This window comes from Leptopilina heterotoma, unplaced genomic scaffold (genome assembly GCF_015476425.1).
Source record: "Leptopilina heterotoma isolate Lh14 unplaced genomic scaffold, ASM1547642v1 Lhet_337, whole genome shotgun sequence".
Classification (NCBI taxonomy): Eukaryota; Metazoa; Arthropoda; class Insecta; order Hymenoptera; family Figitidae; genus Leptopilina; species Leptopilina heterotoma.
In genome coordinates this window covers 647,779-664,426 of record NW_025111025.1, presented here as the reverse complement: position 1 = coordinate 664,426, position 16,648 = coordinate 647,779, and the positions used below count along the sequence as shown (strand labels likewise).

Here is a 16,648-nt window from a genome sequence, read left to right as displayed (position 1 = left end):
CACCCGAATGCTATCAGACAATTGAAATTTGGTAAAAATTAGATTAAAAATTTGTTTAAATACAAATTTAAAAATTTTAATCACCTGAAATTACCTGAGTTCTAGTAAGGTATCAATTTGTAGTCAATTTGTAGTTAATTTGATTAATTGGCAATTTGGTTTAGTTTATTTGCAATTTGCTGTAGATGAATTTTAAAGACATATCAATTAAATTGTGTTAAAAGGAATGAAAAAACTGCCTTTCGCCGATCTAAATCTACTAATGGAGATGAAAAAAGTCACTGGCGTCTGACAAATTTTGGTTAGAATGACTACGGTTTGTAGCAGTTGAATTATAGTAATCAGTTTGTAATAGTTTCTAATAGCAAATTAAATAAAATCGATTACACATTTTAGTAATTTTCAAAAGACGCAATAAATTATGAATTTTTGTTAAAATCTGCATAGTCTTCTTTTTTACTTCCTGATTTTTAAGATGCATAGAATAAGGTTAGTTTACACCTGCTGTTAAAGCCGGATCCTGGTAAAGTATCAAGGTAATCATTGTACATTGCTTTATCTTCTTTGTCTCGAGTAGATAATCATCGAACGATTTGTTGCATTGTAGCAAGTAGCGCGCTTTGCGTGACAGTGGCTTGGTTATTGCAAAGTTAATGGCCGATCGATGTGAAGGTTGCACGAGGTTCAGAGAAAAGAAGAGAAAAGAGAAATGAAGAAAAAGAGTGACCGTTATTTAACCAATAGGGATCGAAAGGTTCGTTACAAGAGAGTGAGAAAAAGGGCGCGGAATATAGAGTTTGCTATCGAATAGAGGCCCTAGTTGTAGAAGTATACATGCTCCTATAAGCCTTCTTGGTTATTAAGACGTTCCAACTGAAATATGACGTTCAACGGAAATAATTACTCCACGTTCGAGCTTACTTGCGCTCGAGCGCACCCAACGGCAGCGCGCCAGCAACTTTAATTTATGACCCGGCTATTTTAAATTGCGAGAGATAGAGAAAAAGAGAGAGAGAGAGCGCAACTTCTTTTCTCCTTTCCCAGTTTTATAAACGTTATACATCGTGTGCGCAAATTTTTCCCAAAAATTCAACCACCACTCCCCTTGGGGGCATGAAACTTGTTTACTCAACGACTTTCCGTTTGCAACTTAAGTAGTTCTAGTATTATTATATGCTAATAATTTTCAAAACATCTTTTTCTCCATGGAGTTTAAATATGTCATTTTATTCCTTGAACGTATAAATAAAATAAATAAATACCCACATTTATTTCGTCATTTTTTTTTCAAAACAATTGTATGTTATTATTATGCACTTAGGAGACTTGTTATTATAAAATACAATAAAGAGAAAGAAAGAAAAACAATTCTAAAAATCAAAATGCTGTTTTAAATTATAAACTATAATAATTTGATAATTATGTCTTTCGTTCATTCTGATTCATTCTTTCCGCAATTTGAAGTTACTTTTGGTGTATGCTTTTGTTTCTTTTTTTCTTTAAAATCGCAAATTTTTTTCTAGAACACGCAAAAATAAATTTCAAAGAAACTTAAGGAAGCACACTTTAATTTAATAATTTTTGTAGTCTGCAAATCACCTGAGTTGTAGTAGGGATTGAGCCTAACACAATCCTAAAGTCTTCTCCTGTTTCTCGTCTAATAGGAATAATAATAAAACTAGTAAATATAATAATAGAACTAGTAGTTATAATAATAGTAATAATAAAAGATAAAATTGCCACAATTCAGAAACGTTTTACACAACTGACGTTTTGATAGGTTCTCGAGAACCATTCATTACTAATGTTCTACACATTCGTATTGTGTTTCAATTTGTGAAACAATCTCTCATGGACACTGATAATTTATGAACGTCCACTAATAGTTGGTTCAAAACGGGATTTCGATTATCATCGTTGGGTTTTTAGACGGCAAAATCGCGATTACGCATGTAGTAATATGTATATATATATAAATAAAACATGTCTTGAGACGTAACGAGGCTTTGCCCCCGAGTGTGCCTCTCTTCTCAATTGGATTTTTCTCGTTTATTCGTTTAAGTCGAGAGGTTTAGAAACTTAAACAGAAGAGAAGCCGCTCTCTAAAGTTTCTTCGCGGTCTATCTTGGATAGTTTTCTATGCCGTTAATGGCCAGCAAGCAATTATTGTCTTAAGCCAGGTGGTCTGTACTTATTAGTACCATAATACAACCAAGTTATACGAACTAGACATTATGTACATAAATGTACTCGCAGCGAAACTTAACGATACAGAATAAGGGGTTAAGAATAGGTCGATTTACGCTCATACTTCGAATAAGTGAAAACAGTTAGATTATTGATGAAAATTCAAATACATATTTAGACTTAAATATTGTTGTCTTCTTTTGTTTCGCGTAAGTGAATCTGTTAAAATTTAAGAACATTTTTGGGAATATTATTAATAAAAGTTCGAGTAAGATAGAAAATTCTGATGCAATTTCTTCATTTTTGAACCTAAGCACCATTGGCAAAGTATTCTTTTTGAGAATGAGTTTAATTTAATTTCTCAGTTTAGAATAAATTGATGATTTATTTAAATGGCGCGAGAATTGATTAATGTATCTTTAATAATACTATAATAATAAAATATTTTTATAAAATTCTAATGGAATAATTTTACAACATTTTTATTGAATATTTTTTATTTATTATTTCATCAACTTGTACATAATGTAATATTAGTTAAGTAACAATATTTTGCATGTTTTTTTTAAAAAGAAATATCCCCTTGCTGTATTATTAAATATTTCAAATAAGATAAAAAGAAGCAGGGTACATGTATTATTTTTGTTGCGTTTCAAAACTTTGTACGCTACTCACTTTCATCCCCACTACTTGATAATAATGGAAGGTTGTCAAAATATTTCTCTTCCATCTTTTTATACTCTTCAATCTTATTCGCCATATTAGTAATCCAGTTTGATTTGTTGAGAATAGGAGTAGTTTTCGCTTTTATAAATGATGTTAGTCCAAAGAAAGTATCATAAATTAATCGTTTTTTTAATACTACAAAATCCGTACGAGGAAGAAGCACATACAATTTCTTGTCATTTTTAACGACTTCTTCCAAATTAACTATCACTCTGGGTTCGGTAATTACAAATTTATAAGATACCCAGTTGGAAGGATTGTTGTCATTATAAATAGGAGAATTTGAGTCTGATTCTTCAAATACGTTATGGCTTTTGAAAAACCAAAAGTCGGAAAGTTTAGAATGGCTTCCAACTTCAAATCCATTTACGTAATTCGCATCGCCACGTACTCTAATAAAGCAATTTTTTGGTGAAAAATTGAAATTCAAATTTAAACTATACTGTCGAATAGCCAAACTGTATAATGCTGTTTTTATTCTCCAACCTACGGGATTTGGTAAAAACATTTGATTACGATCTATTAATAAAACGTTTATAGCATAATAATCCTCCAATGAAATAAGTTCATTCAAATTTGCTGTTTTATAAAAATGAACCAATTTTTCAATTGAAATACTTGGTGAATCTTTGAAGATTGTCATTTTAAGGTTGGTTGCAATTTGATAAGTTATTTCTTTTTTTAAAGGAATGAAGTCAACAAGATTATTATAACGCAAAATTTCATAAAATTTTGGATTTTTTAATTTCATTGTCTTGCTCCATTCTGGCACATTTCCAGTTTTATTTAAATATTCAGCAAATTCAATCAATTCATGGCTGTTCATAATATATTGACCTAGAAGCTCAGATGCTTCTTCTGCATTATATTTACGGAGATATTTAGATGCTACCAATTGTTTCAGGGTTTTTAATGCAGTAAACTCTTTTTTTCGATCATTTTCAGACAATCTCATAGATTCAGTTACTGTTAATGCAACGAGGAAAATTGTTATATTTCCAAGGATAATAATTGTTTTCATTTTTAATAAGTATTGGTACAATTACTCTTGATTCTTTTGCAATTTTCTTGCTTTCTTTTCAGGACACTTTTTGCCTCTATGACGTTCAATATTGACGATCTATAAATTTTTATTTAAGAAATATTTAATTTCATTAAATTATATTATTAAAAGTAAAAAAAAAAGAATAAGTAAATTTCAAACACAATAAAGTTTTTTATTTTTAAACAGGAATAGTTTTTTATTTTGCAGAAAAAAACAGTAGATAAAACATATTACTAGATAAAGATTTTAATTCTTTACTAGAATTATGCGTAGTAAGAAAAAGAAAATCGTTCAAAATTATTTTTTATATTCTTGTCCATAAAATGTTGGAAGGCAAAATAAGATTAGTCAACTTGAGTATGATAAAATTAATATGTAGAATTTGTATTTAGAACTTGGAATATTTTTAAACTAATATATTTTTGTTTCTTAATTTTTGAGCATTGAAATCATCTTCTATTATCTAACTATATAATATTTTCTACTTAAAATTGTTCTTGCACATAACTTAAAAATTAGTTATATTATTTTTTTGATAAAAATGTTAAGTTTCACAAAATACAAAAGTACTAATTAAAATAATAATATAATAAAAATATGAATATTTATATGAGAATAGTATTTGTATATTAATTTAAGACATTTTTGTTTTTAATATCTTAAATATTAAATTTATAATATAATAATAAATTATTAATTATAAAATTTGTATAATAAATTAATTTTTTCGATTTTTGGAAGACGCATATAAAAGGTAAAAGTAAAAGAGTGTTTTTCTTTTACCTTTTATATACGTCTTCCAAAAATCGAAAAAATTAATTTATTAAATAATTTTGAAAGAATTTACTAAATATTTATAAAATTTATAATATAATTATAAATTATTAATTATAAAATTCATAATTATTCAAATTATAAACTTCTTCCATGTTATTATTATTAAATTTATAATATAAAATTTCAGAATGTCTTACCTCTTGAGCAGTTGATATTACTTCTACTTTTAGTTTATGACAAGCATTCTTTTTAAAGCAATACACATTGATAAACAATTATCAATTCTAAGCGGAATATACAAAAATGTACATTTTTTCTGATTTTACTGTTTTAAAACTAATTCTACAAAGAAAAAATTATTTTTTATCATCGAGAGAGACCTTGTAACAATATTAAATTGCAGTGTACTTTTTTTATAAAATAACAAACATATTAAGCTGGAATATTGGGAAAATTTTAATGTACAAAAATTTTAGAACTTTATAAATCTGAATCAGTGAAATTCCACTGATAATGTCAGTTATTTTTCGATTTTTCACTGATTGGCCAATTAAAAAATTAACAGAAAATTTCAGTCACGCATAGGAGAAATTTCAACTGAGATATTTCAATGATTCAATTTTCTAGAGTATTTGTTCAATAAATTATTCTAAAGCAATCTATCGTTTTTGAAAAAAAGGAAAAATGTAAATTCAACCTTTTTTTAACAATTTAATAACTTATTAGTAATTATGTTCTTGTTAGTAATTTATTTCATGTGGAAGAATTTAAGGTAATTACTTCTTAGGTAATAAAAAAAACAACTACATATATTTTTTGAAAAAAAATAAAAAATGGCGGAAATACAAGACTTTGAATTTTTTGGTACCTATTATTTGTTTAGAAAATCTGTAACTTTTGTTCTAATAATCCGATTTAAATTTTCAATATCGGAAATTGTGCAGGAAATATCATATTTTATAACAAATATTTTTAGAATTAGGAAAAAAAATTTTTGCATTATTTTTGACAAATTTGAAAAATAAAAATTGTTATTACGAAAATATCTATTTGTTAAAAATGATTGTAAACTGCTTTTAATATTCAAATATTATTTGAATATTTAAGTAATTTGAATAATGAATATAAAAACTAAAATTTTAACTGAAATTAATTTTTAAATCAATTTTTAATAGAAAATTCTACGAGAATTTAATTATTTAAATGCAAAAAAAATATTTTATTGAATAATTAAATACCTATTTCTTAAAATTAAATTCTCATAAAGAATTTTATCAAAACATTTTTAAATAATTGATTTCTTTTGACGATTTTTAATAAAATTGTTAAGAACAATTACATTTTTCGAGGAATTCGATTAAAATTGTATTAAAAATAATTGAATTCCTAAAAAGAATTTTATTATTTATGAAAATAATCCAATCCCTGTAAAAAATTGTATTATTTATTAAAAATAATTAAATTGTTGATTAGAGAAGCATTTATTAGAGAATTTATTTATTAATTTATTAGAAAAATTGTATTATTTATTGAAAATAATTAAATTGTTAGTTAGAGAAGCATTTAATTAAAGAAAATGGGTGTAAAATAAAATTAATTATGATATAACATTTGTTATTAGTATCATTATTTATTTTACACTTTCAATATATTTGTTAGTCCATAAAGAATTCCTAATTTATTGTTATTAATTTTTATTGTTTGATATAGCTTTTACTATAATTTGTTTGTATTCGTATTTATTTGTATTTATTAGAAATATTGTACAATAAAACTTATTATTTTGTTATTGTAATTATGCAGAAAGAGAATTTTAAGAAAATCTTACCTTTTCCAGTAAGTGGTTATTTTTTTAACTAACACGTAATTCATGACGAACATTTAAAAAAAAACACCTGCATTGATAAAAAAAACATTTAAATTGTAAAATTGAATATGATATTTTTCAAATATAGAAACACTTTTAAATTTAAAATTTTTTTTTTGCTATTTTCTTGATAAATTATTTTTTATTTAAGAGACAGTAAGTTTTTCATTTCTTTATCTTTATGTTTATTTTTGTATTCAAAGAAATATGTAAAAATCAAAAAGCGACAACAATCTTTATACTTTTCAATTTTATTTGTTAATTCAGTTATCCAGATGGACCTTTCATAAATTGGGGAAGTTACCATTTATGGTATACAAATCAATTAATGTAAATTGCTGAATATTTTTTTTTCGTTTTTCTCAATCGATCGCTCTCTGCAATAATATTTTACATTCAAAATATAATTTATAAAGAATTTGTATTGTACGAATTTAAAATCAATATCGTATGTTTATTTGATGATGCAAGAAAAATAAAATAAAAATTAATGTCTTTTCACTTCTTCGAGTTTTTACAATTCATGAAATAAGAGATCAATGTTTAATTTTTATAACTAAGTTTCAATATGATAAATATTCAATATGCAAAATAATTTTTGAAAATGTTGTTTACTAAAATAATTTATTTACTAATTGAAATTTACAAAGTATCAATTACAATTTCTGAAATAGTCTAATATTTTCAGCAATTTTGCGAATAGTCTTTTTTATTTTCAATCATAGAAAATACAGAATCAATGTTTTTTTATATTATTTTTATTTCACCATTGATATCGTACATCCGATACAGAAAGTATTTTTTTATGCACATTTTATCAGTAGTTTTTAATAAATGCTAAATTTTAAAACAATTTCCTCATACATGACGAATGCTAGTGTTAAAATATTCTTTTTCCATCTCTTTGTACTTTTCAATTTCATTTGCTAATTCAGTTAGCCAGTTGGACCTATCATAAATTGGGGATATTGACATTTTTACATATAAATTTGGTACACTGTTGTTAACAAAAATTTCTGGATCACTTAATACTGTAAGATCTGTCTTGGGAAGTATTACGTATAGTTCTTCATCTTCAACATCCAGGATATCTTCCAAACTTACCATCGTAATAGGATCCGTAATTAACACTTCATAATTCGTCCAGTAGAAAGATGTATGAAAGGAATACTCATAAGTATATGAGTATGATTCTTTAAATTTGCTGCTGCAGATACTGAAAGTTGTCTTTTCGAAACTATCTCCCTTCTTTATATCATTAACAAATGTTTTCGTTTCTGTTTTCTTAAAAAAACATGATTTTGGAATATAATTCATTGTTGCATTTGAACTGTATTGTCGAATAGCCAAACTGTATATTGCTTTTCTCATCCTCCGAGATGCGGGGTTTTCCCAATTAATTTGCAAATCATCTTTTAATAAAACTTGAATAGCATAATAGTCTTCAAATGTAATTAAATCATTCAACATTTTTTCATTGTAAAATTTAACCAAATTTTGATAATTTATTCTAGGTGCAAAATAAAAAATATTTTTTCTAAGAAAAGAAACGTGCATACCTGTTTGCTGTCTTCTTAATATAAATTCTTCCACATACTCATTATATCTCAAAAAATTGTAATGTTCATGATTTTTGAGTTGTCTAGTATTGCTCCATTCTGGTGGACTTCCAGTTCTGTTTAAATGTTCAGCAAATCCATACATTTCCACCTCATTCAGAATATATTGACTTAAAATTTCAAATGCTTCAGATTGATCATAATTGAAAAGGTATTCTTTTATCACTTTGTTTTTTAAGGTATTAATGCTTTTAAGTTCGTGAAGTCGTTCAGAATGTGATATTCTTGTTGATTCTAATTTTACAACAAAAATAATTGTAATAATATTCCCAAGGATAAGAATTGTATTCATTGTGATTGAGAATAATAAATTTTGTCTAATAATGTTGTAATTATTTGTATGCACGAATCAATTGTTGGTTTATTCTATTCCTTTCAATCCTTCAATGTGTCATAAATACTTTTTCCTAAAATATTAATTAAAACTACTATTAAAAATTTTAAATATAATAATAAAATTAGAAGAAAATAAGAATTTTACCCTTTCGCCACAAAAGCATCTACTTTAATAATAAAAAAATGTCTATAATTTTCATTTGACTAAACAAAAATCCATCAACTGAATTTATCTATTCGTGCATAAAGAAAATAAAAATTATTGTCTTTTCATGTTTCTGAGTTAAAATGATATAATAAAAAATCAATGTTCAACTTTCGTCGATAATTTCCAATATGATAAAAAAATGTACAGAATAATTTTTTAAAATAATAAATGCGAGTTGTTAATTATTATTTTGCATTCAATTAAGTGTTTTTAATTCAGACTATATTTTATTTTATTTGCGTTTTGTTTTCTACTGATTTTCAGTATATGACAAAAATTCATGAAATAAATAAACGGATTAAAAGTTATTTTTATACTTATAGTAAAATTTAAAAATATTAATAATCGTTGTATTCCGGTAAACTGTTTGCAGTTTGAAGTTAGTTGTTGTTTGCTTCTTTGTTTCATAACTTTTTTTTAATAATTTTTCTTTTCAAATATTTTCAATTTTAAAATTAATATATTTAAAATCATTGAATTCTTGCAAAGAATTTTGTGAAAAAATTTGAGAATAATTTTAATTCCTTCGCAGAATTTTATTATTTATGAAAATAATCGATTTCTCGAGAAAAATGTAATTAAAATTTTAAAAAATTCAAAATTAAATTCTTTTGAAGAATTTCTTTGAATTTTTTTTTTAAAATATAATGGAGTTTTTTTTAATAATTTTAATTGGAAATTGTGAAAGTAATTTAATTTTATGAACAATTTCTTTCAAGTTTTTAAAATAATCGTGTTTCTTAATAGGTAATTGAAATTAAACATTAAATTATTGAATTTTATTAAAATTTTTAGAAAATAATTAAATTCTTCTCAGAATTTTATTACAATTTTCTAAAATAATTTAATTCATTTAAGGAATTTTATTAAAATATAGGAAATAGTTAAATTCTTTTGAAGAATTTCTTTGTGTTATTTTAAATAAAATAGTTCTTTTGAATGAAAAAAATTGAAAATTAAAAATTTTGAAAATAATTGAATTAAACAAAAAATTTTTCAACTTTTTAAAATAATTTTCAAAATAAATTTTGCTATGAATTTTACTTCGAAAGGATTTCTTGACAATAATTTATTTTGAATTTTTGAAAATAATTGAAATTCTGTAAAGAATTCAATTATTATTTATGATAAAAATTGAATTCTTGACAAGAATTTGTTTCAAATTTTTTAAAAATGATTGAAATCCTTGGAAGAATTTTATTATTAATGAAAATAATTGAAATTTTCCAAAGAATTTTTTTTTATGATGATAATTGAATTCTTGCAAAGAATTTTATTAAAATTTTTGAAAGTAATTGAAATCCTCCGAATAATTCAAATATTTATGAAAAAAATTGAATTCTTGTCAAGAATTTGTTTCAAATTTTTAAATATAATTGAAATCTTGCAAAGAATTTAATTATTTATAAAAAGATTGAATTCTTGACAAGAATTTGTTTAAAATTTTTTATATAATTAAAATCCTGCAAAGAATTCAATTATTTATGAAAAAATTGAATTTTTTACAAGAAAATTGAAATTTTTGAAAATTATTGAAATCCTCCGAAGAATTTTATTTTTAGTGAAAATAATTTAAATCTTCCAAAGAATTTTTTTTATGATGATAATTGAATTCTTGCCAAGAATTTTATTAAAATTTTTGAAAATAATTGAAAATCTCCGAAGAATTTTATTATTTAAGAAAATAATTGAAATCTTTAAAAGAATTTTACTTTTTATGAAGATAATTGAATTTTTAGGAAGAATTTTATTAAAATTTTTGAACATAATTGAAATTCTTTGAAAAATTGTATTATTTATGAAAATAATTGAAATCTTTAAAAGAATTTTACTTTTTATGAAGATAATTGAATTTTTAGGAAGAATTTTATTAAAATTTTTGAACCTAATTGAAATTCTTTGAAAAATTGTATTATTTATGAAAATAGGTAATTCAAATCTTGCAAAGATTTTTAATTAAATTTTTGAAAATTAATATAATTTTTTCAATAAAAATTTCAATTTTTTGTAGGAATTTAGTTAAGATTGTATTGAAAATAATTGAATGTTTAGGAAGAATTTTATTAAAATTTTAGAAAATAATTGAAGTCTTTCGAAAAATCTTATAACGAATTAAGAAATAAATTGAATTCTTTTCTGAAATTTTATTAATAATATTTGAATTTTTGCTAAGATTTTACTATTTTAAAAACAATTGAATTGTTTCGAAGGTTTTATTAAAATTTTGTTGAAAATAATTAAATTTTTGCAATATATTTTATTATTTACAAAAATAACTGAATAATTGATTTCTTCCGAAGAATTGTATTCAAATTTTTGAATATACAAATCACCCATAAACAATAATAATTAATTGTATTTATAATGTTTTGGTTGTTTGGATTTAGAAATTGTAATTATTAATTAATTATAATTATTAATATTAATTAATTATGTACTAAATAAGTGAATTTTTAAAATTATAATTATAAAATTATTCAAAAATTTATATTTGAAAATAAAATATTTTGTAACTTGCATAATAATAATAAATTGAATGCGATGTTTCCGCGCGTAACATTTGCTATAGTTATTTAATAATTTTAATATAAAAAAACATTTACAATTTTTTTATTTTGTATTTTATTATTCAAAAGATAAATGCATATGATAAGCAAAAAAAAGTCAACAATTTTTAATATTCACTTTATTTCACTGTTGATAATGTAGCTGATACACAAAATAAACGAATAAAGTATACACAAGAAAAAGAATTAGACAGAATTCTTTATGCATTTTTAATTAAAAATCTTAAAGCAATTTCTTTAGAAAAGAATATTAGCCTAGGACATTAAGCATCGTTGTCAAAGAATATATCTTCCATATCTTTGAACTTCGCAATTTCATTTGCCACTGCAGTTAGCCAATTAGGTTTGTCTAGAATGGGGTTTGTTAATATTTCTACACCTGCAACTTGACCATATCTATTCTTATGAAATATTGGACCATTTAAAACTTGAAGGTTCACTTCAGGAAATAATACATAAAAAAGTCCGTTGTGATTATCCAGGATCTCTTCCAAACTTACTACTACCGCAGGATCCGTAATTATTGCTTCGTAGTGCATCCAGAAGAACGATTTGTCAATTTTATATTCAGAAGAATATGAGTATGATTCTTTAAATTTGCTGTTGCAAATGCTAAAAGTTGACTTTTCAAATTGATATCCAACGGGAATGCTATTAACAAAACTTGATGTTCTTTTTTCTTTAAAAAAACACGGTTTCAAAAAATAACTGGGTATATCATTAGGATCATACTGTCGAATAGCCAAACTGTATAATGCTCTTTTCATTCTCCAAGCTGCTGGATTTTCCAAATTAATTTGCGATTCGTCTTGTAGATAAACCATAATTGCATAATAATCTTCAAATGCAAGTAGTTTATAAATATGTTTTTCCATATAAATATCGTATGCTATATCGTTCGGAATTCTAGGTGAATTTTCAAAGACTTTTGATTCCAGTTCAATGATTATTTTATTTGCTGATGATACATTGAAGGGTAGTGTTTTAAGATAAGCTTCATATTTCAAAAACTCGTAATTTTCGTAATCACTCAGTTTTCTAAAAATGCTCCATTCGGGTGGATGTCCTGTAGCATTTAAATATTGAACAAATATTAACATTTCCTCCATGCTTAAAATATATTCATTTAAAATGTCTCTTACTTCATTTGCATCTAAAGAAAAATACAAAGTTGCCACACTTTCTCTTAAAGTTTCCAATCTTTTAAACTCAGCTTCTCGCTCTTCTGCTGACATTATGGCTTCTAATAATGGAAATGTTACCATCAGCATAGAAATTGCGATAATATTTCCAAGGACAATAATATTATTCATTGTGATCGAAGAATTTTTTCAATTTTCAATACAATCTTTAAAAATAAAATGCGTCAACGAGTCAATTAAAAATTTAAAAAAGTCTTACATTTGCAGTGTTGTGTTTTCTCCAACTGACATGTAATATATTTGCAAAATATTTCTAATGCGATAAAAGAATAATATTTCTAAAAGTCGTAAAATTTAATATTGCCTCCAAACTTCTTCAAAAAAAAAGCAAAATATTTTCTATTTTCCTGAATTTTTTTATTATTTGAAAGATAACCGTAAATATTTCTTTATAAGGTTAAGTGCTTATCATACTAAATTCTACGAGTTTTTCTTAAATATTTAAAGGTAGAAAACAGAGTATAAATTTTATTTTATTATTTCTATTTCAGTATTGACATTATACATCTGATACACAAAATAATTTTTCAATAATTTAGAGAAAATAATAAAATATTACTAAATTAATACTACGATCAAAGAAAAACATTTATGGATTTTATTCCACTAATTATCTTTCGTATTTAAAAAAATCCTCATCAAAATACCAATTATCTTTATATAAATAACAAAATTCTTCCCCAAAGTTCAATTATTTTCAAATCAATTTCAAATTCCCAAAAATAGTACGCAAACATTTAATTATTTTCATAAATAATAAAAATTTATCATTAATTCAATTATTTACAAATCTTTTGTAAATTCCTTCGCAATAATACAATTATTTTTATAAATAATAAAATGTTTTCTAAGGAATTCATATATTTTAATAAAAAATAATTAAAAATTGTAGAAAATAATAATTGATTTGAAATGATGAAAATAATTTTGAAAAAGTTACTGTAACAATATATTTATAATATAAAATATCAATTTTATCACTCGGTCATCTTTAATTGTTATAAAACATGAAGAAATCGATCACTCCGAGTCTTCGACTCGGAGCAATCACTATCTTCATGTTTTATAAAAATATTCTTATAAGTTATTGAATTTAAAAAAATTTAAATTTGAAATTTTTGAAGTTCCTAATTCCTATGGAAAAATAATATTGATTAAATATTTATTAAAAAAAAAGTTATTGGTGTTTTCGAATAATTTTAAAATTAAAGAAATTCGTAAATAAATGTAACAGAACATTTTTTTGAGTAAAATTTTTTCCTTTATTTTCTAAAAATTTAAAAAGTTTAAATTTCATTTTCAAATTAAAATTTGTAATTGACAAATAGAATAGAATATGTAATATTTCTTTGACAAAAGAAAAGAATAAGTTTCTGAACAATATTGTTATTGAGAAATATATAAATTATGCATAAAATGGGTATATTTCCTATTTCTAAATTATAATTTTTTAACTATTAACAATTTTCTCATATTTTTTATAAATAAAAAGGAGAAAAATTTGCATAATTTAGATAAGTCAAACGAAATTTGTTATAGAAAAAAGCATATAATAAACAAAATTTATTTGTTAATCATAATTTTTTTATATTTTCTAATCAAATATTGTTTTATTGTAAATCATTAAAAAATACCTGCATTTTTTCTATCTGTCAAACAATATTTAAAAAAAAGCATACGATATATATTTAATAATTATGTTTCCGAATTATTATTGAATATAATTTTTATATAACCCAATTACCACTTCTTATAAAATTTATTGTTCCTAATTATATTTTTTAATAATGTGTAAATTTTCTAAATTCTAAGATTTCTAAATTTTATTTTATCGAAATATCATTTGTTATAAAACTTTTTTCTTAGAAATAATTGAGGAGCAAATTTTCAAAAGCTGATAAATCCATTTTTAAAAAAATTGAGATAAACATAAATTTAATATTTTAAAGGCCTCACAAATCGACCTATCACTGTTAAATGTAAGAAAAAAATTTTATTAACAACGAATTTTCAATTTAAAAACTTTTTGACATAACCAAGTTGACTTATAATTTTCTTCATGTTTTTTATTAGAAAAAATTCCCAAAACCTTTGAATCACTTAATTATGATAATTTTTAATTAAAAACAGAACGTCTTAAATATAAAAACATTGTTATAAAAATAAATTAATACAAATTTTTTAATTTGAAATGAACTATACTGGTTATGTGAGAAAAGTCATTTGTTTCATTTTCTCGAAATAAGAAAATATGGATTTATCAAGTTTTGAAAACTTGCTCCTCAATTATTATTATATCGAAGTAGTATTTTTCAAAATTTTTGTAATATCTAATAATTTTTTAAACGATTTTCTTTATTGTATAATAACCAGTTTTTATCATTTATTTTACTGGAATAATTATTTTGCATAATTTTTTTGTTACCGAAATTATATTTCAAATAATTTTTTATTACTCGAACTTTATTTTTTCTGATATTTGTCTTTACAAATAATTATTGTCTTTACAAATAATTAATTTTTATAATTTTTATTTTTCCTAATTCGTATTTTACATAACATCCATTTTTTCTAAGATTTAAATTCTCTAATTTACAGTTTTTCGAATCGTTATTTGACAGAATAAGAAATTCTCATAATAGTTATTTTACCAAATAATAATATTTAGAAGTATTTGACACATATTTTTAAATTTATGAAAACTTCCTAAAATGCAGTAAATATTCGATGTTCATAAAACTTTTATTAAAAATAATGAAACATTTTCTATATTCATAAACTTTTTTTATTATTTAAAAGATAATTGGAAATGTTTCTTTACAAGGTTGAATAGTTATAGTTATAAAAAAATGTAATACTTTTTTATATTTAAAGATAGAAAACACAGTATATAAACAATTCTCAGTGAATTTTTTTTTAAATTATAGCACAGTATAATTAGTTATGTATACAAATTAATTTACGTAAATTTATTACTTTTTCTCAGTCGATTGATCTGAAAAAATAATAATAATTGCAAAACATGAAATGAGACATGATTGTTTAATTTTTTTGGATAACTTTCAATTTGATGAATATTCAATATGCAGAATGGTTTTTGTAAATCAGTAGTGAAAATTATTAAATAGTAAAATTATTAATTCACAATTTTTGGAGTCCATATATCAAATTTGGGCTTTTATCATCAAATTGGAGCTTTTTTATTAAAGAAGATCTTTTTCCGAAACACGGAGGTACTCAAAAGTTTTTTTAGAATTTATTTCCAATTCAGAAAAAATTTGTATCTTGAAGACCTTGGAGGCGACTATCAAATTTGGGCTTTTTTTCATCAATTTGGAGCTTTTTTTTATTAAAGAAGAGCTTTTTGAAAGCATTAATCAAGTTTTGCAAATAAATTGCAACAAAGGTTATTATCATAATAGAAATGTTAAAATTAAAATTAAATTAAAGTTATAATTAAAATAAAAAATTTCCTTAAATAATAAGATTAATAATTTTTGTATAAAATTTGTTATTATTTATTATCAATTGATTTATTACTATTATATTTCCATATTTTAAAATAAAGTATAAAATTAAAAAGTCTATCCTTTTATGAATTTCGAATCTTTTTCAAATAAATAGTTTATGGAAAAGCAAGAAATATCCAGTTAGCACTGATTATAAATTACCTATATTATCTTTGTAAAATTACAGAACAAAATAAGTACAAAGAAATTTTAATTCTTCAAAATTTTATATTTGCGCAATATTTTTAAATTTATATGAAAAATAATCTTTCAATTTTTATAGAAATCGTATTAAAAAAAAAAATATTTTCTACATTCGTGAAATTTTTTTAGTATTTAAAAGATAACTGGAAATGTTTCTTTACAAGGTTGAATACTTATCGTTATAATAAATTTTCTAGTTTTTTTATATTTAAAGATAAAAAACACAGTATAAATTTTCTTTTATTATTTCTATTTTACTATTGATATTATACATCTGATACAGAAAATAATTTTTACAAAAAAATAATATACATAAAAAAATGTAAATTATAGAAAACATTTATGCAAATTTTTTCATGTTTTTATTTTATTGGGTTTGCAAAATATAAAGGCATATCACA

At 22.8% G+C, this 16,648-nt stretch overlaps 2 protein-coding genes across 3 annotated transcripts; both read right to left on the bottom strand.

The window, feature by feature from the left end:
- Window positions 1-2,674: 2,674 nt before the first annotated feature.
- Window positions 2,675-5,086, bottom strand: LOC122505050. Its single transcript, XM_043616469.1, has 2 exons — window positions 4,933-5,086; window positions 2,675-4,033 (listed from the first exon to the last, which is right to left on the bottom strand). Exon 2 carries the CDS (start codon window positions 3,932-3,934, stop codon window positions 2,855-2,857), a length of 1,080 nt encoding a protein of 359 aa, XP_043472404.1. The 5' UTR covers window positions 3,935-4,033; window positions 4,933-5,086; the 3' UTR covers window positions 2,675-2,854.
- A 2,256-nt stretch (window positions 5,087-7,342) lies between these two features.
- LOC122505052 lies at window positions 7,343-8,790 on the bottom strand. 2 transcript variants are annotated; one of them, XM_043616472.1, is made up of 2 exons: window positions 8,703-8,790; window positions 7,343-8,628 (listed from the first exon to the last, which is right to left on the bottom strand). In XM_043616472.1, the coding sequence occupies exon 2, from the start codon at window positions 8,511-8,513 to the stop codon at window positions 7,461-7,463; it is 1,053 nt and encodes a 350-aa protein (XP_043472407.1). In that variant the 5' UTR covers window positions 8,514-8,628; window positions 8,703-8,790; the 3' UTR covers window positions 7,343-7,460. The 2 variants fall into 2 exon arrangements, with proteins under 2 accessions (XP_043472407.1, XP_043472408.1); XM_043616473.1 differs by having other exon boundaries at window positions 7,343-8,649; window positions 8,703-8,733.
- Window positions 8,791-16,648: the final 7,858 nt, after the last annotated feature.